The 22,706-nt window shown below is 34.9% G+C and overlaps 4 protein-coding genes across 5 annotated transcripts; all 4 read right to left on the minus strand.

Annotated features, from left to right (window-relative positions):
• Positions 1–293: 293 nt before the first annotated feature.
• LOC110821820 (EamA-like transporter family) lies at positions 294–4,684 on the minus strand. 2 transcript variants are annotated; one of them, XM_022051771.2, is made up of 4 exons: positions 4,520–4,684; positions 3,459–4,189; positions 2,950–3,370; positions 294–838 (listed from the first exon to the last, which is right to left on the minus strand). In XM_022051771.2, the coding sequence occupies exons 2-4, from the start codon at positions 4,047–4,049 to the stop codon at positions 543–545; spliced, it is 1,308 nt and encodes a 435-aa protein (XP_021907463.2). In that variant the 5' UTR covers positions 4,050–4,189; positions 4,520–4,684; the 3' UTR covers positions 294–542. The 2 variants fall into 2 exon arrangements, with proteins under 2 accessions (XP_021907463.2, XP_021907462.2); XM_022051770.2 differs by having other exon boundaries at positions 4,457–4,684.
• A 574-nt stretch (positions 4,685–5,258) lies between these two features.
• LOC110821869 (Protein kinase superfamily protein) lies at positions 5,259–7,902 on the minus strand. The gene is made up of 5 exons (XM_022051843.2): positions 7,202–7,902; positions 6,768–6,970; positions 6,487–6,676; positions 6,013–6,404; positions 5,259–5,799 (listed from the first exon to the last, which is right to left on the minus strand). Exons 1-5 carry the CDS (start codon positions 7,329–7,331, stop codon positions 5,449–5,451), a joined length of 1,266 nt encoding a protein of 421 aa, XP_021907535.1. The 5' UTR covers positions 7,332–7,902; the 3' UTR covers positions 5,259–5,448.
• Positions 7,903–8,901: 999 nt separating this feature from the next.
• Positions 8,902–18,937, minus strand: EMB1974 (NHL domain-containing protein). Its single transcript, XM_022051682.2, has 17 exons — positions 18,753–18,937; positions 18,559–18,679; positions 18,248–18,336; positions 17,892–18,051; positions 17,647–17,782; positions 16,109–16,202; positions 15,053–15,187; positions 14,081–14,181; positions 13,320–13,433; positions 12,826–13,052; positions 11,736–11,794; positions 11,453–11,638; positions 11,214–11,337; positions 10,905–10,963; positions 9,949–10,094; positions 9,667–9,831; positions 8,902–9,349 (listed from the first exon to the last, which is right to left on the minus strand). The coding sequence occupies exons 1-17, from the start codon at positions 18,811–18,813 to the stop codon at positions 9,044–9,046; spliced, it is 2,283 nt and encodes a 760-aa protein (XP_021907374.2). The 5' UTR covers positions 18,814–18,937; the 3' UTR covers positions 8,902–9,043.
• Positions 18,938–20,694: 1,757 nt separating this feature from the next.
• CLE41 (CLAVATA3/ESR-RELATED 41) lies at positions 20,695–21,843 on the minus strand. The gene has a single exon (XM_088215912.1). The coding sequence runs from the start codon at positions 21,512–21,514 to the stop codon at positions 21,116–21,118; it is 399 nt and encodes a 132-aa protein (XP_088072038.1). The 5' UTR covers positions 21,515–21,843; the 3' UTR covers positions 20,695–21,115.
• Positions 21,844–22,706: the final 863 nt, after the last annotated feature.

The raw sequence follows: 22,706 nt of genomic DNA on the forward strand, positions 1-22,706 counted from the left end.
AATCATCCTATTATCCACATATTTTTGAGTAAAAATTTAGAACAACTTTTTAAGTTTCTTTGCCTTTGATCTTATTACTGATCTACTAAAACTTTTCAGATTTGAAACTTTATTTGTGTTTACGTCATTTGAAATTTGCTCCAAGTCACCTTTTAATACTTTTTAAGTATTTTGAGTGTTTTTAACTTTGTTTGTATCCCAAGTGATTAATTTTTTTAGCTAAAATAATTATATTAGATTAAAGTTTGATATAACAATTTTTAAACAGAAAATAAACCTTCATTTAGGTGTCAAAAAAAAAATTTATTCTTGTATCCCACTAATATAAATTTAAGAGAATTACAGTTATACCTCAAACATCACGAAGTCATATCTGTTCACATGTATTTATTTTAATGGATGGAAAAAACTAGTTAGAGAAAAGAGCACAAAAAAAAACCTAGATCGGAGATAAGTATAGACGCTGCTGATGTATCCCTCAGACATGAAAAAATACCAAATAACTTGGAAAATCTTACATGTTATGATATTGCTGTTTTGTCTTAACCAGTCAGTGAAGTAGCATGATTTTCATCAGTTAAAGTAACAACTTCTTCAAATTCATGCCTGGCTTCTTTTGAGCCACCCCAAGTCTCAGAAGGGATGTTGATGCCGGCAAACCCTACCATGACAGCAAGAGCTCCAACATAATCTATGAGATGAGGAGCATTTCCTGTCAATGTATCTATTATGGCCGCCAAGGGAACTTGAATTGTAAGCCCTGCTGTTGCTACTGTTGTTGTTGTCAGGAGAACAGCCTTTGCCCATAGATAATCACTCAGCACATTGTCTAACAAACCTGCAGAGAAGAAGGAAAAGCCTTTAACCACCGTATTAAATCATCCAGCACAAGGTTTCCTCGAAATTAATATCACATAAAGAGGATAGATAGGATATCAAGGAACTGGCTCCTGACTTATGCATCTCCTCAAGAAGAAAGACAATGAGTGTATAAGACATTCCATGACATTTCAATATGCATGAAGTTTCATTTACTCGGCAATAGATTCAAAACTCACGTTTGGAAACTAATTCCTCAAAAAGAAATAATTTCTGGAATCTAAACTAATTCCTCGCAGGCATGGGCTGACCAACTTTAAACATGCATCTACTTGAACTTCTATTATGAATTGTCTATTTATTCTAGTTTGCTAAAGGACAGAACCATATACCATATGTAGATTTACCAAATATATAATAATTCCTCAAAAATTTGAAAAGAAATCGTCAGTTGATCCTATACAAGTAAAGGGGCAAGAAGCATTAAAGTTTGACTACAATGAGCATCCAGCAGGCACAATAAGAACTGGGCTACTGTTGGACCAAACCTGACGCTCCTTTTGAGTTCGCTAAGCTCGAAATGGCATCTCTTCTCTATGCATATTCTAAATAGCCAAATTTTATTATGTTGGTAGATGTAAAACATATTACAAACCATTAACTAACCATGTTTCTCTTTGCTTCTAATTTGATTATCAATAAAACCAAAAAAAAAAAAAGGAAAAACATAATCTTAAATGGGATCAGAGCCTCCTGGCACCTCTGCACATGTGAAGCTGACCACACCTACCAGGTTCATGTTTAACCAATTTTCCCGCACCAGTGCCAACGAAAAACCGTTTATCATGCAATAACTAATCCAGGACCCATGAATGTAATTGTTCATTCAACAAATTTTTCTGAAGCTAACATGAAATTCAAACCTTGCGAGCCAAAAGTAATCAATTTCAACATCTAACTTCTACTTTATAACGAAAAAGATGGCTTCAGCTGATACTTAACCCGGATACCTATTCTAAGACAGCAACTTAGTCATCAAGAGAAATTGGCAGAAAAAAGAAAAGCTTGACCCCGGTTTGATGGATAGCAAGACCTTTCTTATTCTATTTTGTTCTTGATGCTCCGGACACCTATGTTAACTTATTTCATCATAAAACTTCTCTTCCCAAAAAAACAAAGGATTCCATATACCATATTCCACTGCTGAGATCAAAGAGCTCTCTACAAAGAAAACTGATCCCAACTATGATCATAAAGCCATAACTCTGAATTACATGAACTACATGAATGCTCTTCCATCAACTTGTCATGTTGTCTTTGTTCTTTTTTCAAAAATCATACATCTCTCAGTATCATGGACTATTATGAATTAGCAGCCCGGAAACAATCTACCTATCACATTATATGGCTTAGGAACTTTAAGACCATCCTATATTAAGTCTCAGCATTACGCCTTCTAAGAGAAGATCTTTTACTGGATTTTAAACTCAGTTATAGTCCATGGAACTCTGAGATTTCATTTTCCCTAAAGAATAACAACAATCGTATCCGGGATGTCTAGGTCTAATAAGAGGGAAGACGACATGCAGGATGGACAGGCTTATGTGTTTGATCTTTTGAAGTATTCCTCGGTCTTTCTTCTAAAGATTCCTTAAAATGATGTTTGGTTCCTTATCATTCAGTAGGGGAGAAAAGAAAGAAAAGTGCCATCAAGAGCACAAGAAAAGAAGCATAAAGACTTATGTGCCAAATACATGCATTTGTACACACTGCACAAGCATGATCCTAGAATGTGCCTCAAATTTCTTTTGTTGGCTTTTGCTAAAGTTTAAGGAATAGCTCAAAACAAACACTATAACCTTGCACTTAACCAGAGAGTTTATTTTTTTCCATAACTCACTAAAAGATGCAAGCTATAATTATAGAAATAAGAAGTTACGCAAGCCAAAACCAAACAAGATGGTACGCTTTTGTTTCCTGAACAACATATACATACTTGAAATAGGCACTGATTGATACATTATGTCATATTACGATTAAGATAAATACATAATCCCAAATACCTTTAAGGTAACAAATAAAGTTCAATCTAAATATTGAAGAAAAAGGAGAGATAGTTCAAATGCATACCTTTTCCTACAACTAGACCAAACTGATCCCAAGTTAGCTTACTAAAAGGCTCTAGCTTACTGAAGTTGAGCATTAGGGCCACGGGAAGGAAAATGAGGAGATTGAAAAGCCCTAAAAATCCAAGGAACTGTGCCATACTAGCATGACCACTTTTTCCATCATCATCAGGCAGCTTCTTCCGAATAAGTGTAATATATGTAGCATACAGTCCAGCTGAGACAAGAGCAAGAATGTCTCCGAGAAGAGGGTTTGAAGCAGCAGCACTTTGAGCCGATTCTGAATCACCCAAGCTGACAGTTATGGACCCCGCCATGCAAAGTAGAACACTGAATAGTTTTACCCAAGTGAACTTCTCATCCAAGAATACTAGAGATACCAAAAAAGTGAAGAGGCTGGATGCACTGCTCAAGATGGTATTTGACTATATGCACCAAAGGAAAGTTAAGAAGACCAAAATTATGAACAGCCAAACAAAGAAGAGAAACAAGAAGCAGGAAAAGGATGCTTACTGTGACTGTTGTATACTTCAACGAGAAATTAAAAGTTAGTTGTGCAAAAAACCAAAATGGGCAAATTATCAGACTGGCCTTTGCCACTCTGGTGCGTGTCCAACGCCCTTTTGCATCCAACCCTTTATCAGCATCTTCAATAGCTTCTTGATCAGGAATGATACTCTCAGGAGAGTTATTTTCAAGTCCATCGAGTGCATCCTCTGGACCTAAATTAGTTGCTCTTCCAAGCTGACTGTTTGTTCCATCTTCCACAACAGCATATGGCGCCGATCTGCTGGATTTTGCAACTACACTACAATCTCCAAGAAGGATGGCGTTCTCAGATTCCCCCAATTTTTGCAAAGGCAAAGAGCTATGCTCTTTTTTTCTCCAAAACAATATATTTCCATATTTATCTTCAAAATAACGGCCAACCTCTACAAGGGGAAGATAAACCACAAACAATGAATTACAAATGTATGTTATGAGAAATGGCGAAACTCCTCCACTTACAACAGACTGAACCACAAAACTGGCGGCAACCCATATGGTTGCAACAGCTAGAATGTATATCAACCCTATCACCCATCTCCAAACTTCACTTCTCATGTCTTTCAATGCAAATAAGAATCGAACTATTCACTAGTCTCTCGAAATTGCTCAAAAATCTCTGTCATCCCCAACGCATCCGTATGAACAGATCTCTTGTATAGGAGAGTGCCAGAGGGATCAGGCGCTAAAAAAGTATCCTAAAATAAAAAAAATTCCAAAATAGAAGTTGGATAAGAAAGAGTTGGAGATTACATTAAAAGATCGTAAGAGAAGTATTAGTTTCAGATTTTTTTTTTTTAATCATGGAAACGCAGATCCAGGAAAGAACCCACATAATTTTGGTCAACCACACTCAGCAACAATAATTTTATTACACTAGAGTTATTTACGTACAAGTCGACAATCTATATATTCAATGTACGTGATCAATACATTCAATGATTATAGTTAAAAGAGGAACATACACAAGTTTGGAGAACTGAACAAAAGCGAACAGAGGACTAACGGATACAGCATGAAACACGTACGTATAATTTCAACGACAGGCCCTTCCCAAAAAAAGAAGTTGTCTTTGTTTCGACTTCAAATTCTCCCCGAAGAGGCTTAGAGACCCAGAGGGAAAAGTTGTCGGAGGCGGAGAGCTGAGCGAGAGAGTCGGTACCTCACGTTGAATATCTATGGTTGCTTTTCCAAAACGAATTGGTAGTTGAGAATTGGGCCAGTCTGGCCCAGGTCAGAAGTCAGAGAACGTTTTTTTTTGGTGGAAGTAAACAGCTTTTTAAATATGCACGTTAATTCAATTACTGTAATCCTCATTTTCTTTTCTAAAATGGTTAGAGAAAATTTAACTTTAATTTACAATAAAAATACAATTTAAGATCCTTATAAATATTTTTTACTATGTGTAATTAATAATTATAAATGCAAAAAAAGTATATATAAATATTATTATTTATTTGTAACAAGATTAATAAACAAATAAACAGTAAATACTATACAAATTTATATAAAATACTGGTTATAATCATACGGAGTATAATTATAAATAAAAATAAAAAATATAATTAAAATTTATCCTTTATTTTCAACAAAATACTACTCTCTCGGTCCTCTCAATGGATTTCAGGTCGTGTCCAATGCCACCATAATGCAAAGAATATCTCATAATTATTGCTATATATATATATATATAGGTGTACAAGCTGGGAATCTTGTCATATACATCATTTTTCTTTTCCAAAACTTTGTGAACGTATAGGATATGAATTTTGGTAGTCAAAAATATAAATCTGTAGTACTCTACAGAAACAGTTTTCCATTGAACGCTTTTGAGTAGTAAGTACTAAACACATGAATCGTATTGTTGGTCTTGAAAGAAGCCATGATCAGAGTAGAAACCGTAACAAGATTATACGTATAGTAAATTTATACGTAGTAATATTATAAGATTCTTCTTCTACAATAAAGATGCAGTCCCAGATTCAGATTGGTTCCTTGAATTAGATCCCCATTCCATGGCTTCTGCAACAGCTCTTTGGCGCTCTGTTGCATCACGATGATCCCCCGAGTTTTTATCAGACGCTGGAGAAGGAACTGAGACAGGAACTGTAGTTTGATCTGGGTCTGTTCCAAGAAAACTGAGAGCAGTCACCACGTCGCTGATCAAAGGCCTCACTGCTGGCTCCTCGTGCAGGCACATGGCTGCTACTGCCACTGCTTGGTTCAACCCTCTTACAGGAAACTCTCCTTTGAGCAATGGGTCGGCTAGTTCTGGGAATCTGCTTGGCTCCTTGAACACAGGTTGTGCCTGGTAAATTCAAGATTGCGTAAGCAAAATTTTCCCACCACAATCATTTGTAGAAGAATCTTGGCTATGGCAGATACCGAGTCACTTCTTTTACAAACAACAAAATGCATCAGACTTACCACCTCAGTTGGCTCTGGCCTAGCCCTAAATTATTTGGCATCCTCACAAGCAAATAATTGAATTGAATTGGACAATTTCAGTACTCAAACTCACCCATGCAACTAGATTTTGCTCATTGGTTGATCTTGTCGTGTCAATGGCTCTCCTTCCGGTGATCAACTCCAACAAGACGACTCCGAAACTGTAAACATCTGATTTGACAGTTAATTGTCCTGTTCTTTGATACTCTGGGGCGCAGTATCCGTATGTTCCCATCACTCTTGAAGACACATGTGTCTTGTCCCCAACAGGTCCCAGCTTGGCTAGTCCGAAATCAGAAAGCTTGGCGCGGAATTCCTTGTCCAGCAAGATATTGGAAGATTTCAAGTCACGGTAGATGACAGGGGGATTGGCCTTGTCATGCAAATATTCTAAACCTTTAGCAGCACCTAAAGCTATTTTCATTCTTGTGAACCAGTCTATTGGCTTTTGGTTTTCTCCAAGATCTGTAAAGCACACATTATCTTATTGATTGATTATCAAGTTCAAAACACATGATTTTTCGGAAAAAGAGAAAAGAAATAATACCAAGTAGATGGTCTTCTAGAGATCCCAATGGCATGTACTCATAAACCAGAAGCCTCTGCTCTCCATCCGCACAATACCCAATAAGATTTACAAGATTTTGATGGTGCAAAAGGCTAAGCATTAACACCTCAACAAGAAACTCTCTATTTCCTTGCAACCCATTTCTATCAAGTTGCTTCACAGCTACAACCTTTAAATATACATACAATACGTTTCAATTTCATTACTCAAAATCCCAATTCGTTGATGAAGTAGAGAGAAAACAAAAAATTGATTTTTACCTGCCCGGTTTTATCAAGTTTCCCTCTGTAAACTCTCCCAAATCCACCTTCACCTATCAAACACTCTTGTCTGAAATTCTTTGTTGCAGTGGCCAGTTCGCGGAAGGTGAATGTTTCTGCTTTAATGTTGTTGCCAGCTTCTTTATGGCCATGATCACCGGTGTTTGTAGGTTCCCGGGGTGCTGCCTTCGGTTTACCATGATCTGTATACAATTGTAAAGAATTTCAAAATCTAGATTTGAAGACGTATCAAAAAAGCAGCATGGCAATAATACTAATCATCACCAAGTTAATAAAAATGCCATATATGATCTTGTTCCTTCTTGTTCTTGCAACGATACAAACGGATTAATGTTGATATAAACTTTGCTCTTAAGATCAGAAATATATAAAAATTTGAAATTACTTCATAATTCAAAAGGAAATGAGCTTACCAGGGCGTGGTTGTGGGGGTGGCACATGGGATTCTTTATAAGGAGCAGAAGTAGGCAATTGTGCACTTCTGTGGCTATTTGTCCTTCTAGTCTTCTTCTCATGTGATGAAAAACATGCAAAGCAACTCATTTTTCTTGTATCTCAATTCTACAAATCCTTTGAATTGTAAAAAGAAAGAAAAAGGCTTGTGTATCTTATACAAGATTCTCTATCAATCCTCTCAAACAAACAAACCCAACAAATTTTGGAGCTTGAATTTATCAAACGAATCTCAGATTAATGGTTGAATCTTGCAAAATATACCCGCATACGGATGAGAACATATATATACATATATATTTCTAATTTTTCCATTTCAGAACATTTGAGACCTTGAAAAATGAGAAATCAATCAACAAGGATAGATAAGTATGCAACGATCCAATCAAGAACTTGGGATTAATTTGTAAATACCTCTGGGCATTGGCCAGCTCCAAAGAAAATTTAAAACAAGAAAGAAAAAAGGGTATCAATCAAAATGGATAGAAAATGAAGAACGGGTTGAGTACCCTTTTAATGTCTTGTAAATGGAAAATCTAGACAGCCATGAAAAAACCAAAAACGACTGGTTGGTTTTTGGTGTTGGGAAGAGAAATGGGGGTTTATAAGAGGAAAAAAGAAAAAAATTAAAAGAGTGAGAGAGAAAAGAGAGGGAGGAAGTTTGCCAAATATAACGACAGAGAAGAGAAAGCCCAGATCATAAAAACTGCCATGGCAACGTCAAACCTCAAAAGGGAAAGAGAGTGTGCACGTCAGCAACCAAAAGGAGTCTATCTTTGCTAGGTGATCACTCCGCAAATTTTGGAATACCAAAACCCAATATTTGTTTAGTTTTAGGTTGTCTTAATATTATGCTGTTATATGCAACAGACATATATAATTTTGAAGACATGCTATGTTTAGGGCTCTTATTAATTAACTATTAGCACCAATAAAGACAAAGTTGCAGAGAGAGAGAGAAGGTAACATGGAGACCATTATGTTTATTGCTACGTTCTGAGGTGTTCATGCTTTTGTTTTCTTATCCCCTAGCGTTTTTCATGTCTTAACGTGCGCTGAACTATATAGGGAGCCCATCTACATATAATCAATCAAAACAACCCAGTTATATTTATATATATATATATACACATACACTAAGGGAGAGAAAGAGGGTTGAATCTGCATATGGTAATCTTGCATTAGTCCTTGGGATCTTGAATCTGCATTTGGTTAAATTAATTAGTCCTGTCACGTTTCTTAAAGGGTCAAGTATGATAATTTGCAGCAATTAAAGGAACTGATTTTTGAGATGTTTTATCATTATTTAGCATTGAATGAGTACAAGATTTTATCTAATGACAAAAGAATTTGTAGAGGATATATTGCCATCCCAATTATACTAAATCATGACGTGAGATTATCATAGTTTATATATCTCCCTTTTTTCAGTTGAATATAAAGACAATTTGAGCTTGGCCCTGTCTCGGCCTTAACAAGCAGTTGAATCCTCTGCATGACGAAGTCACCTCTACATCTTAGAATGTCGGTATCGAAGACAGAAATATGTGTTAATCAACAGTTCCCAACAGAATCTATATACGAATGCTTATATAGAATACTCAGACAAAATGATAGCATTGAAACACAAATTGAAGCTGACATTCGTAGTACTCATAAATTCTGAATCAATAAATTTGAAATTATTTTAATCATAAAAATATGAATTTGCACTTCAGTTGAATTTATTTCTTCCAACCAGTGTAAACTAATAAAATATAAAGAATATTACAATATTTGCTGTTGCAATTATTGCAAATAATTTATGTTTGAAGTGATACATTGACTTGTATAGAAGAATCTGTTAAGATGATATCTTTTGAGTTTTCTGCTTTTGGATGATCAAAACAATCCAATTTTATCCTGACATGAAGATGTTTGACGAAGATGAGATCCCTCAAATCTCTGTTGGTGCTTAACAATAACTTAATGCATGACTCTCGACTCATTCGTCCCTTGCTATCTGCCTTCAAAATGTCTGCTATCCTCGCTGCATATTTATCCTTGTTTTCTTCTTGTAAATCTGGATGTTTTCCGAGTTTTAAATACAAAGCTGCATAAATGATAACCTGAAACCGAAGATGTTAGTTCTGGTTCTGCACCAATATAGCCAATTAATTTTCTATTACATTTAACACAATGGCAAGCTTCTCATTGCATATGCCACCACAAGCACTTTAATTGCTTCAAGCACACAGAGAATTTATTAATATGCTCTATCCTTGTAAAAGACATATTAGTTATAATTTAATCTAGTTACTACAATGTCTAAAAGCAAAAAATCTCTGAATAAGAGTTGGAAACTTCACAAATGAATTCCTGCAAACCATTACTGATACTAGAATTTTGTGCAAAAAGAAGTTAGTGCAGAGAGAAACGGGCATACCTCGCTTGATCCAGGACTTGTATTTACAGCACAATTAATATGAACTTGCTCATCTCCAGATTTCATGTCTAAAGGTACATCAGCATCTTCAATAGTCAATTCTGATTCAGGTGTTGAAAAAGCAAGATTATCCAAATCATCATACCATTGTTGGGCAGCCCCAACCTGCAGGAACCCACAAGCTGAACTTGTAAGCTACCAAAAGCATAGAAAAGTAGTAACTACCAGATAAATGAAAAGGGGAGAAAAGAAACGGTCAGAGAAACTACAGGGGGTAGGCACCTTCTCTAAAGATCCAATTGCGCGCTCTGCACCTGAGATTTCAGCAGCAGCTCCTCTTGCCTGGCACCATATACAGCCTTCTTGTATTGGTTCTACAAGCTCAGTATATACAGGTAAGTCTATGTTTAGCTGTATATCTGTCCTACCTGCCAGAAACACATGCATTATTCATATTGAACAGTTTGTAGACCGTCACATACCATCTATAAAGCACTAAAAGTGGGATGAGTAACATGGTAATGTGCCCTAAATGATCCACACCTTAGGATTGGGTGCTGATGAGTACATTAAATTATCTATATGGCTGAGAGCACTTATAATCCAGGCACAATTATGCAATTATCAGGGGCAAGCTTACCACTGAGCTACTCGCCTGTCATGCGGGCCCTCTCTCTAAACACATGTAACTGCATGTTAGTTCATTAACCCATTTGGTTCAATTCCTATTCCTTCATTACTCAGTTTCCAAAAACATGTAGAAAATTTATATATTATTATAGTAATTAAATGGTAAAAAATATTAATTGAAGTTAATTAGTTGAATTATATAACTTTCTTGCACCATGCAAAACTAGGATTTGAGGGAGACACTATAAAAAGAGGATCAGATGCACTGTTACGTAGAAAAGGAACAAAATAATCTTAACGTTTCCTATTTCCCATTTTGATAGTCGGTCTTTCCATTCTGGAAAAATCTGAAAATATTTGCAATTCTTTTTAAATGATTTACCCTTTTTTTTCGGTTGAAGCCGTTATATGAACGAAAATTTTGAAATCGATTCATTATTTTATGTCATGTGAGGGCATCAATTAATCTTCTCGTAAATGTGGAACTTTTATCAGAAGTAATAATAATGGCGGAAGGTTTCATAAATAAAAGACATAATACTAGTGGTAGTGTAATCACAGAATTTGAGTAATGTCGAAACATAACTATCTGTAGACCTTAAGAATACCTGGAAACAAACGGAAACATTGAACATGATCAGGCTGTGTTCCTTTCAATCCATGAGCCCTGTCAGATTATCCAGAGAAATGCAAAAGGAAAAATCAGTAGATTCAGAACTGAGCAAATCTGCATATAGGGCAGAAAGTCAATAACAGTGGAACTATGCAAGACTCAGAAAAGAAAGAATTGTTACATCATTCATCCTTGTAACAAAGAACCAATAGGAGGTAACAGGGGGAAGGACAGAAGTTCATTTTTAAATCTGGAACATAAGTTGAATGCAGAGATTTAACTAGAAAGAAGTAAAGATACTCACTCAGAACAAACTCTTTCTAAAGGAAGAGGCAACCAGTACGGCAATCCAAGGACCCCAAAATTTGAAAACTGCATGTTTGAACAGATTCCAGACTCACTATTTAGTTTCAACAGCCTCTGTCCAACTTCAAGAACACAAGAGGAGAAAATTAGTAGTAAGCAGGCAAAGAATCAATTGTTTTTCACTTGGGAAAACAAAGAGGCAGAATGCAACAATTATTATGACTTAAGTGCCGTTACCAATGTCACACATGATTATTTGATTTTGAAAAGTTGTAAAGGAAGACACCAGCCCAGTATATGGAGTCTCCCTCGGGGAGCAAGCAGCTTCATTTAGTTGTTGCAACCAATCACATGGTATCTGTTTCAAGAAGGATACTTTCTCCATGATCAACTGCCCACAGATGTCCCAAATCTTTGGAAATCCTTAAAAGTTTTGATTAGCTAATATTAGACATGTTCAGTTTGCATGAAATATATATAAAAAATAATAACCAAGGCATGCAGAACATCGTTATATAACCTTCAACAGCTTCTTTTATTTCTCCTGAATTCAAATCCATGATCCACAAATACTCAAAGCTGCAAAGACCAAAAATGTGAAAATCATAAAGATAACATATGAGGAGATGAGGAATCTTGATAAGTAGTGGATGTGCAGGCAAGTGGTCGAAAACCATTTCAGGCTTACATTCATTATATTTTGAAGAGAGAGTTTCAGGCCTACATTGTCAATTCAAGTCAATACTCAGCCTTCCTACTGAAAGCATCAATATATCTAATCATTTCAAAGATTGGGCAAGTAGTTTCCAACCAAACGATAACTTAGGGAAATAAAAGAGCAAGCATTTGTTTTTGTGGGGAGAGAGAGAGAGTCAAAAGAGAATGGACAAAACGGCACAAGGAAATAACAAGTAACAAATTAAGCATTTCGAGTATAAGAATTTTAACAATCTTTTGGCATTTATGATGTAATATACCATGCTTATGGCGTCCACAATTCTAAATGGTATGACTCTATCTGTTCACTTGAAAGGAGTAAAAGAAAAGGAAATATTTCTGTTATTCTGAGCATCAGTAAATGTCCTCGCAGGATTTGAATGGCCCAGGCACATCTTAGGATTGAGTTTATGAACTGGGTAAGCCCTATGACCCTATAATCCAAGGATAAGATTCCCCAGAGGCTAGAGCTGGCTTCTATAAAAATAAAACAAGATTGCACAGAGCTGGCGATAATAATTAATTTAGCAGCCTTGCGGAGTTGCACCCAGTGCAAATAGATTATGCATTAAACTAAGACAAGGATTGGAGTAAATTCTACCAGATGAATTCTACCAGATCATGGTATCCCTCCTTTGGACATGACCAAACAAAATTATCAGACAGCATCATTAAGACTACGAATTTCTTTTAATGTTCACCAATTAAATGCTGAATTCCTTTAAGAGCCACTTTTCATGTTGCTCTCCCAATTAAATCCGCAAGCAATTTGGATCATAACCTAAAGTTTCCTAGAGAAGGATAAAGACAAAAAAGAAATAAATATAGGTATCTAAAAATTAAAAGGAGTACAACTTCTGATTAATATTAGAAAAGAGATGTGCATCATTTACCTCTTGTTGATAATTAGAAAACTATTATTCTCCAACTTCAGCATATGCCAAGGAAAAATTAGTGATTGCAGGTCAAATTCTTTAGGTTTTGTGTCACCATCCCTTCTAACACCCAGCTTATCCATGATCCAGGACCATAAGCCATTATTTTTCTTGTCACTGCTACAGGATGGATAGAGCGTCTCCAAAACTCGCCTCTCCATATCTGCTCTTCTAATTGCATGGTTCTTAGCAGAAAAAAAGAAACAGAAAATTTAAAAAATTAAATGAAAACCTCAACATAAAACAAAAACTAAAGTACATTAATATTCAACAGCAAGAAAAAAGAAATAGCTAAATAAAGTAGAACATGGAACACTCCCAGAAAAACAATATATTACGTGAACAGGACATAACCCAAGAAGAGAAAAGCAGAAAGGAATGAACGACCTTAGTGCTCTTGAATATATTTAATGTTTTGTATTAAAAAAAATTAAGAACCTCCATACTCATACCTCAGAATCTACAATATAAAGGCAGTCGTCGGTATCATGATAAAAAGAAGCAGCAGGACGCAGAAGCTTGGCAGATTCAAATTCTCCATCCTCAAAACCTGGGCAAGAGCCAATCTGCCAGAAAAGGACTTGCGGCTTTATTTTCAGCTCGATCTCAAAATTTTTATAAGATAATATAAAGGCCAAGCATGAAAATGATACAAGATATAGAAACGCATTGGAGACCGAAATATGATTTATATAAGATTTTTTTTTTATAAAAAAAGGTTGCATAAACTTTGGGTGTACGATAACCCCCCAAAAGAATAAAGTAGAAAGGGTTACCATGTCATCAGAAGGATCAGTATATCATAATGAAGAGTTCTGAACTAACAGAAGAGGGATTTTGTATAAATTCAAAGTTGAATTAGCAATTAAGTCATCAACACGTAAGGGTGCAGAAAAGAATGTAACAAGAGACTGCAGCACCAAATTTGCAACAGAAGAAAAATTGCGGCTGGAAAAGAGAGTTGAGCTGCCTAATCAGTGACAGCTTGAAAGATTTAATTAGAAGGTTCTTCCTCTAACCTCAACTCCAAAAGGACAACTGGAAAATAGAACTTGACAATCACTAAACAACAGCTATATGAGCACAATCAGTGGAAACAAGGAACAAGGAAATGAAGCCCAGATAGCACCATCAAATTGTCTCTGGCCATAAAGTCTAAACTTAGAAGTCCTTTTAGCTCCCTAAAAGGAAACCAATGGAACTTCATACATACACAGTCCAAAATCTTCCCATTGTTGTCAAATACAATTATCCGATGATGGTTGCTGTCAGAAAGGAACAGACGATTCCCTTTTTCATCAGCAGAGACACAGCCTGCAGGGAAAGAATGACAAATTTGAGGAAAAATCAATCAGTGGAGCTAATAGAGGGAAATGATGTGAATTTATCATGCATGCATTCCACTGGTATACACAAAAACATCTTGCACGGCTAATAAGAAAAAAGCATCAAATGGACCATTATATTTCAGATAATCCAGGATTTTTAATTACCCTAATCTCATAAGTCCTAGTTCAGTCAATTCATAAAGGTGAAGCTTTCTCAATATAGAACAAGTAAGCTTTGATTCTTCTGAAAATATCTGGAGCAACAGCACAAGGGCCCTAGAGGCTTTAGATTCAAAGTACTATCTCCAAAACAAACTGATAATACATTCTCTCTACTTAAGATTATGAAATTATATACAAGGAGAGAATAAACAAAAAGATAACAACACTTCAATAAACTCTAGGCTGTGGCTACATATAGGTCATGCAGTGTTGAGACCATAGGTTGATCTGGTGTGGACATAAATTATATACAAGCAAATAAGACAATGAAATGTTTTACGGCACATGGCTAGGTGTTGTTCAGCAAGAGAACATATAGAAGCAAAAAAGTGCTTCTTTTTTTGCTAAAGGTTCAATACAAAAAATCTTCAGAAGCTTTAACAAGTGACTGCTTAATTGAGAGTTTCCCTGATATAGATCAACAATTATATTGCACTTTGCATCAACCAAACTGGACTGGCAGGTAACATTTTGTAATATATTCAACTAATGTGGAACTCAAGTCATTCCTCTCCAACAAAAAGTGTGAAAGCATAAGATATTTGAAATTTTCGACAAAAGTTGATATTCATGCTACCCTCATTATATGCAATTATACAGCAATAAAATTACAAGTTGCATAAGAAAAAAAATACCCGGAAAGTAAAGAAATAGGTCCTGCATAAATAATCGGGGTTCCTTGATGGCCTCAACTTGTTTTGACCACCTATTGGTAAAAATACTGCGTGACTTAGAATTTTGACTGTCTTGTGCGGTTAACACCTCAATTGCTGCAAGAAGGCAGCAAAATGAGATAATAACACAGAAAATTATATTGTCTATACTTATTATATATATGCAAAAATGTAAGTAGCTTCCTAAAGTATACATCAATGAACAATTTATTAACAACCCCACTCTCCCCACCCCCCAAAAAAAAAACAGAATTAAAGAAAAAGATGAAGAAGAAATGATTAGTAACTGCAATAGGCATATCAAAAACTATCCACATGTTACGAAGAAGGACATCAGCTGCGATTCAGTTGATAAAAAGAGAGAATATGTTGGGTTAAAAACCATGATATATACATATTTTTGGGGCTTATGGTGGATAACTGAATTTAGTTTATAAGGTTCTTATATTGATCTTAAGTTTGACTTCATTTTTGTTCTCAAGTAACAAAAAGCTTACTTGCATGCTCTATCCCTATATACATGTTATATTCTTTCATAAGTTTGAGTCCAATAGTCACCTGATTTTGAACTGTGATGTGGCTTGGAGGTTTTAAAGTAGGCTTTTCAATAATTTTGGTGGGATATGAGTCTTCCCTCTCTGATTCTAGTAAGAACAAAAAGAGTAGAATCTTTCAGAGGAGCATTATTTTTGCTGGGTTGTGTAGTCGGAGAGATATGGTCGACTTTTTAATGGACATTGCCAACCACCTCCGTTGCTTTGGAATAGGACGATTTTCTTGGCATATCTTTGGGAAAAGATTCATGATCTTTTTAAGGGTGTCTTTTCAGCTAGTTTGCAAAGAATTGGACGACTATTTGTATTCACTTTCATGTTTCTTTTCTCTTTCTTCTTTTTGTCTTGGAGGATCTCTTACCCATTGTTGATGTACTTTCACCCATACTTTAACAATATTTCTTCTTTTTATCCAAGAAAACCATAAGAATTTTGATTTGAGAAACTTGAAAAACAAACATACCTTCGCTGAGGATCCCAACATCCAGGTCCTTCTCATGGTAAATAACAGGATTCTGAAAATCTTTGAACAAAATGCAGCATGCCCCATTTATCATCTAGAGACGTGAAGAATAGATTGTCTTCAATTAATCAGTTAAGAAAATCTCTGGCATCAGAAGATCATATGGGAGAACAAATTCATATATGATTAGAAGAAGTCCATTATGACCTTACCTTTTTCCCAAAAAGAACATTTTAACACAAAGTTAAGAGAAAACCAACTACTGTTCACAAATACTTTAAAGTCCTTCTTGAGTACATATAGAAACTTTGGAAGCTTTTATAAAGGAAGGACCAATTAGGCTCCAAGTTGGCCTCATAACCAAGAAACCTTTGATTTCCTCCAAAAATTTAGTTACAATGGATTTTGGTTAAGCATATTAAACTGGCTGCCACTGTGTCCAACTTAACATATTTTTGTTAGCTGGTTCCACATATAACAAGAAATTTCATAAAATGAGACAAAAGTTATTGGCACTGGCATTTGGTGCCATGTACAGAGACAGCCTGATACAAACAATATAGAAGATATTTCCTCAATAATATAGGCCTTTCTTATATGGGTAAACTTTTACATTCATAGTTTTCTTTCTAATATATGGGGAAGTTATTATTCTTTTTATAATATGGAACCTGACAAGTTAGTGTTACAATAAACCTTAGAACTGAAGTGATACAGGTGAGAAGTTTTCTTTGCATGGCACCTGCATCACAAAGGAACATTGTTTGGGGTAGAAACTCTAGAAGAGAGAAATCGAGTTACCACCTATATAGGCCTTTTTCTGGCACATCAACCATAGGCCTCGGGGGTAGTTGTGGTGGCTGTTTTGGAAGTGGTCGTAGTGGGATGATATCTTGTGCAAGTGTGCTCATTTCAGAAAAGATGATCAAGCATGTGATCATCATTGGGAATTGATTAGTCAACCACCTAGAATAGCTAATTTTGTTACAAATATGACCAAGCTGCAGGGGTGGAGACGTTGATGCTTTCTCAGTAACAAGATTCATATATTGAAGATTAGATACATGTATCAAAGAAGAACACTCAATTTAAATGACTAATACTCTATCGGTTCATATGAATGTTTCATAACTATTTTGGAGCAATGTTGTGTGATATATGTGGAGTAGAAGTAAGTTTGGTTTTGTTCCACTCTCCATAGACGGGAAAGATAATCTGCCAAACAAAAGAGGGATCTAAAAATGAAGACCGACAAATAAGTTCAACAAATCTCTGTGAGATTGGTGATCTATGCAAAGTTATTCCCTGCCAGAACCAACTGTCAGAACCTCATATCGATCCTCATGCTCCAGCAGTAACTGAAGAATAGCCTTTCAGGAGGAAGAGAATCATGGGAATAAGAATAAGAATATACTAAGAACTAATATATATCTTGTAAGGAAGCACCAAAGTACGTTTATGAAAGAGAAGAAGTGCATTAAGAAGAGTGAGATCCATTTACTTAAATCTGAAACATATATCTAGGGTAAAAACCTCACCTCAGAGATTTTGTTTGACGATAAAATGGGAAAAGTAAGAAAGTCCTTCATTATCCATTGAAGTAATTTACTGTGATCAGCATCAAAGCAAGCCTGACTACCAGACTGAACACCAATAACATGGAGCTGAGGAAACCTACAACAGCATGAAATAACATCCTCCAAGCACATCAGTTGTTTAGCCATCAGTCTAATTTATTGAAATTTAAGAAGCAAAAAGAAATAACCACAGGTCTTTTACTTACCTCTGCTGAAGCAACTTTACTTTCTCAAACGTAAAACTAGGATCACATCCTGATATTTGAGCATTATCAAGGAACTGCCCCACAATAACTAAAAAAGTTCCTTCTCTCTTGAAGAAATCTTTGTTTCCTTCATCTTTATTCAACCAATGATGAGATGGTCCTGTAAATATCCATATCCAGAAGTGTGATGAAAATCTGATATACGTACGGGACACATATAACTTAAGCAAAAACTTCTCTCCACATGTATTCTAATGACGTCAGCGCATCATGACTGGTATTCATCACAGGTGACAATAGAAAGCAAACAAAAAAATTGACAGACTTTATATCAACAGAGTAGTTAGATTCAATACCTTGAAGCTCATCAAAAGTGGATTCAATGAGGGAAAGTACATCAACAATAGGAGAAGAATCTTGAGATACTAGTGATGCTGTTGAAAACCTGAAAAAGACTGCCAAATGTAAATTAGAGAAGCTATAAATGAAAAGCCAACATTAGAAATTCTTCAATAAGAAAATGAAGAGCAACAAAACACGAAAAGTTCAGTTCCTCTGAACTTACCCATTAAAGGAAACACGTTATTAGTTCGCCAAAGTACAAAAGCCGAAAAACAAAATCCAAACCCAAAAAAAAAAAAGAATACCTAACCCAGAGAAACATTACCTATGAGCAAAATATCCTCTGTTTGAGAATCCTGTGTTGAAATTCTTACATGAATGAAGCAAACGAATTGGTGATGAAGCTAACAAGTCCAAATATTCTCTGGATTGTTCACACTGACTTCCTAAGCAACAATACAAACTACAGTTAGCTTCCGTACTATCTGCAAATTTATAAATTACAGTAAGATGCACAACCTGAGCGAATTTGCGGTAAAATTCTTAAAATTTTCCTCAACTGACGAAATCTAATAGACATCTCTACGGGTTTTTTGAGATTTTGGTGCCTGGGGTGGGATCAGAAAGAGTATCTTGCAAACGGGTATCAACCAGAGAAGTCATCGGCGGGAAATCATCTCCAGGTAGGGTTTAAGCCGTCCGGTTGAGAATCAATTTGGGTTTTAGAGACCCGGGGATTCGGGTCAAATTTTGGGCGGGTCGACAGGCCCAATAAGCACAATAGCAGCCCAACTCCTATAACCCGCTCCAGAATGGAGTTGAGGATGAGCCCATGCATCGCCATATTACCGTATCTATTCTTTTTAATGATTAGGGAGATTTTTTACCTAATTATAATTTGATAATTCAAAACATATATTTAAAAAATCCAATAATTTAAAGAATAAGTGAACCTTAATTATATTTTTGTTGTTGTTTTCGAGTTAATTCCTTGTTAATTAGTAGTTAAAATAAGTATTCAAATCAGTTTGTTCTTATTGCACGTTAATCTTTGTTCATAAATTATCAAATATGGTTATATTTAATTTATAATATATATATATTTTTTTTTTGTACCATAGAGAAAGTTATAACATAATTACAACATATTTTATATAAATGCTTGCCTTTTAACTCTATTTTATATTTTAAGAGGGAACAAGATTAAGGCTAGAACTTAAACTGTATATTTGAATTTTAAATGTTGGATTAACATAATTATAAACTTCTTATATGGTGAGATTTTTATTGAGTACGTTCTCATATTATAGTGGGTTTTTAAGCTTTTCAACAATTAATTAAAAATTTTCTTTTAAATGATATGTGAATTAACTATCTTGTACACATTACTCATTGAATTAAATGGAAGTTAATCATAATTAATTAAGCTCCCAATAGATTATCTATGAATATGCAGTGAGTATTGAGTACGTATACCCATGATTCAAAAATAATTGTATTTTATTTCTCGTGGAAAAGCCAAGTCAAGAAAGTGAGAAGATACTGATTATAATTAGCATAGTATAATCTTTATATAATTATTAATTTGACTAGTCCACTAATTTGTTTACAGTGAAGTCCAGGGAAGAAGAGGAAGAAGAAGAAGATGGTGATGATAAAGCAAATGATTGGGAATAGCATATGATTCAACAACAGTAATAATGATCAAATCATGGTTCCTGTTTTGGCATCTTAACTTTCTTGAATAATGTGTTTGAGAAGACAAAAGCAAAGTCCAAAACACATTCAAATAATTTTGCCACCCAAAACAAAAGAAGAAAGCTCCCTGACATCTCTGTCACTCTGCCTCTCTTTCAGATTCCCTTTTTCCCTCTGTCATCTCTGTTTTTTCTCTGCAAATCAATCCTACACACACAAATATATATGTGTGTGTGTATATATATATATATATTTATTTACATTTATCCCGATATATACTTTTCTTTTCTTTCTTCTTTTTGGATTCTACTCATTAATCTACTCTCTCCTGATTTTCTTCAACTAATCAAGTTAGAAATCAGATGTACAAATATATTTAGAAGGATGTTTATATCTACAGCATTTTATGGTCTTTTATGGCTATATATCTAAAGAATAATGTAAATCTATATATATATATATATATATGTCACAATTAGTGAGTGTAAATTACAAACATATATTTATATTAGATCCCACTTTGTCTCTCCAGAATTAGATTTTAGGGTTATCTTCAGCAGCAAAAAGGAGCTAAATATATAAATAAACAGAAAAGATTGAGTATAATGTATGCATGCACTCTCAATTCATTCATGCATACTTATATATATATATATATATATATAGTCTATGACTCTATATATAGAGTCTCTTAGTCTGTAACTCAGCCCCGCTAACGAAATTCAAAAAATTTGCATGATAATCACACACACACACATATATATATATCTTAATCTTCCATCATATATGTATATTTATCAAGTGAAGGAAAAGACGGGTACATAATCATCTAGTTATAAAAATAGAGTATATATATGTCTCTCTTGCTATACATTTATAGCCAAGTAATTATAAAAGGAAAAAAAAAAAAAAAAAAAGAGAAAAGAAAACAAAAAAAAAAAAAGAAAAGAAAATTAATAATGCTAACAGTATTAATGACGAATGATAACAACAAAGGTAAAACAAACCTCTCAGTGAGGACAAAAGCAGTATTAATGGCGGAGTACAACAGTAACCGTAAAGATGACATAAAATAATTTCAACTTAATTCGGCATGTAGACCAACTATTTCATCATCTTCATCAACCTGTACCCAAGAGAGCTAGATGTTCATCCATTAATCATTCATGAAATTTACTTTATAATTACCTGTTGGAAATAGGGTTTGGGCCGCTAGGAACGTCATGAGCATCAGCTCCAAACTCTCTGTGAGAAGATCTTTGAGAAGAAGAGGCATTTGGCTGTTTATGTTCATAAGGGCGCAAGTTGGTTGTGGAAGGGGGTGATTTGGAGCTGGTAATTTGAAGGAGAAACCTTCTGCTGGAAATTGCAGCGGTCATGTTTGAAGCTGAAGAAGAAGGGAGGTTAATGGAGTGCATAGGGGTGTGGAGCAGAAGGAAAAGGAAGAAGATAAGAGGAATAAGAAGGAGAAGAGGGTTGTATTTGGTGTGATCAGGTGTTAGTGGCGATTTGGGTGCTGCCATGCAATCAAGAAAAAGAAAGATGAACCACCCCCCAAGAGTCCACAAGGGTTCAATATCCATGAACCAGTAAGCCAAACCCGATGAAGGAAATGGGAGAGACACACCCACCCACCCACTACAACCCACAGAGAGAAAGAATAGAAAAGAAAGAAAGTAGGAGAAGGGAGAAGGTTCAGCAAAAGTGAGTGGAAACCAGATATTGAAATTCCCTACACATTAATTTTTGCGGAGGAACCAAAGTAAAAGAACCGAGTTAACTTCACATATAACAAAGGACGACACAATATGGAGAAGAATAGGATGACGAATTTACTCAAACACCCTTGCTATTTGCAAACATTTTCAAACATATATTCCCAGCTCCCCATCTGTTTGTATGTGTATGTGTATGTGTGTGTGTGTATGTATATATATACATGTAGCTTCTGTATATATCTCCTAGAAAATCAAAGCATTTATTGGCCGCGTACAAACAAGTATATGAATATATAAGGGAAAAACATCATCTATTTGTACTTTTTTTTTCTCACAAGACATTATAAATTTAAGTTTGACTGAAATATTCTATTTAATTATATATTTTCGTGTATTTTTTTAAAAGATTATGTTTTGATTAATTGTTTCTAAATGTAAACAAAGAAATCCATTATGGTGTTTTCAGTCGAATGCTGCATATAGGTGTATGTAGAAGTGTACGTGTGTGTGTGTATATATATATATATATATAGAAGAGAATATTGTGGAAAGGTAAAGGAATGGTCCGAGCACCAAATAGAAATAAAAAATTAGGGTAAGGAGGGGTGGCTTTTTCTTGCTTTGGTTGGAGAAGAAATCTTTGTTTGACTTGTTGAACCTTCAAGAATTTGAATCTTTAAAAAAATAAAAAGATGATTGCATAGATTTTGTTCTTCATTTTGTGGATACCCATTTTTTCTTTTAATACTCAGAATTGCATGTGCCATGCCTCACTTTTAACTTTTGTGCAACCTCATTACTTCAAAAACTAGTTATATACATGTGTATATATAACTCATATACATCTACATACACACACACACCATACATGCATAAACGAAGTAGGGGTCAACACAAATAATTTGTTGAACTAAAGAATTTGGTAAAACGTAAAATTAAATTAAGCACAATAATTATCCATTCCTAATTATTGATTGAACCATAAAGTTAAACTTGTTAATTTTTATAGAAACGATGCACCAACATTTACAAGATTGATTGAACCCTTTTGAAGTTG

The sequence above is a fragment of the Carica papaya genome, chromosome 3 (assembly GCF_054855325.1).
Source record: "Carica papaya isolate Zhongbai chromosome 3, ASM5485532v1, whole genome shotgun sequence".
NCBI classification, from domain to species: Eukaryota; Viridiplantae; Streptophyta; class Magnoliopsida; order Brassicales; family Caricaceae; genus Carica; species Carica papaya.

What these genes read in the sequence shown, in the direction of transcription:
- CLE41 (XM_088215912.1), bottom strand. Translation starts at nt 21,514, where the DNA reads ATGGATATTGAACCCTTGTGGACTCTTGGGGGGTGGTTCATCTTTCTT.
- LOC110821869 (XM_022051843.2), bottom strand. Translation starts at nt 7,331, where the DNA reads ATGAGTTGCTTTGCATGTTTTTCATCACATGAGAAGAAGACTAGAAGG. An exon ending in ACCCCCACAACCACGCCCTG is followed by an intron (nt 6,971 to 7,201) that starts GTAAGCTCATTT and finishes AATTGTATACAG; the next exon opens with ATCATGGTAAACCGAAGGCA. An exon ending in AACTTGATAAAACCGGGCAG is followed by an intron (nt 6,677 to 6,767) that starts GTAAAAATCAAT and finishes GTATATTTAAAG; the next exon opens with GTTGTAGCTGTGAAGCAACT.
- LOC110821820 (XM_022051771.2), bottom strand. Translation starts at nt 4,049, where the DNA reads ATGAGAAGTGAAGTTTGGAGATGGGTGATAGGGTTGATATACATTCTA. An exon ending in TGAAGTATACAACAGTCACA is followed by an intron (nt 3,371 to 3,458) that starts GTAAGCATCCTT and finishes TGGTGCATATAG; the next exon opens with TCAAATACCATCTTGAGCAG. An exon ending in TGGTCTAGTTGTAGGAAAAG is followed by an intron (nt 839 to 2,949) that starts GTATGCATTTGA and finishes TCTTCTCTGCAG; the next exon opens with GTTTGTTAGACAATGTGCTG.
- EMB1974 (XM_022051682.2), bottom strand. Translation starts at nt 18,813, where the DNA reads ATGTCTATTAGATTTCGTCAGTTGAGGAAAATTTTAAGAATTTTACCG. An exon ending in TTTACCGCAAATTCGCTCAG is followed by an intron (nt 18,680 to 18,752) that starts GTTGTGCATCTT and finishes ATTGTTGCTTAG; the next exon opens with GAAGTCAGTGTGAACAATCC. An exon ending in GTAAAGTTGCTTCAGCAGAG is followed by an intron (nt 17,783 to 17,891) that starts GTAAGTAAAAGA and finishes ATGCTGTTGTAG; the next exon opens with GTTTCCTCAGCTCCATGTTA.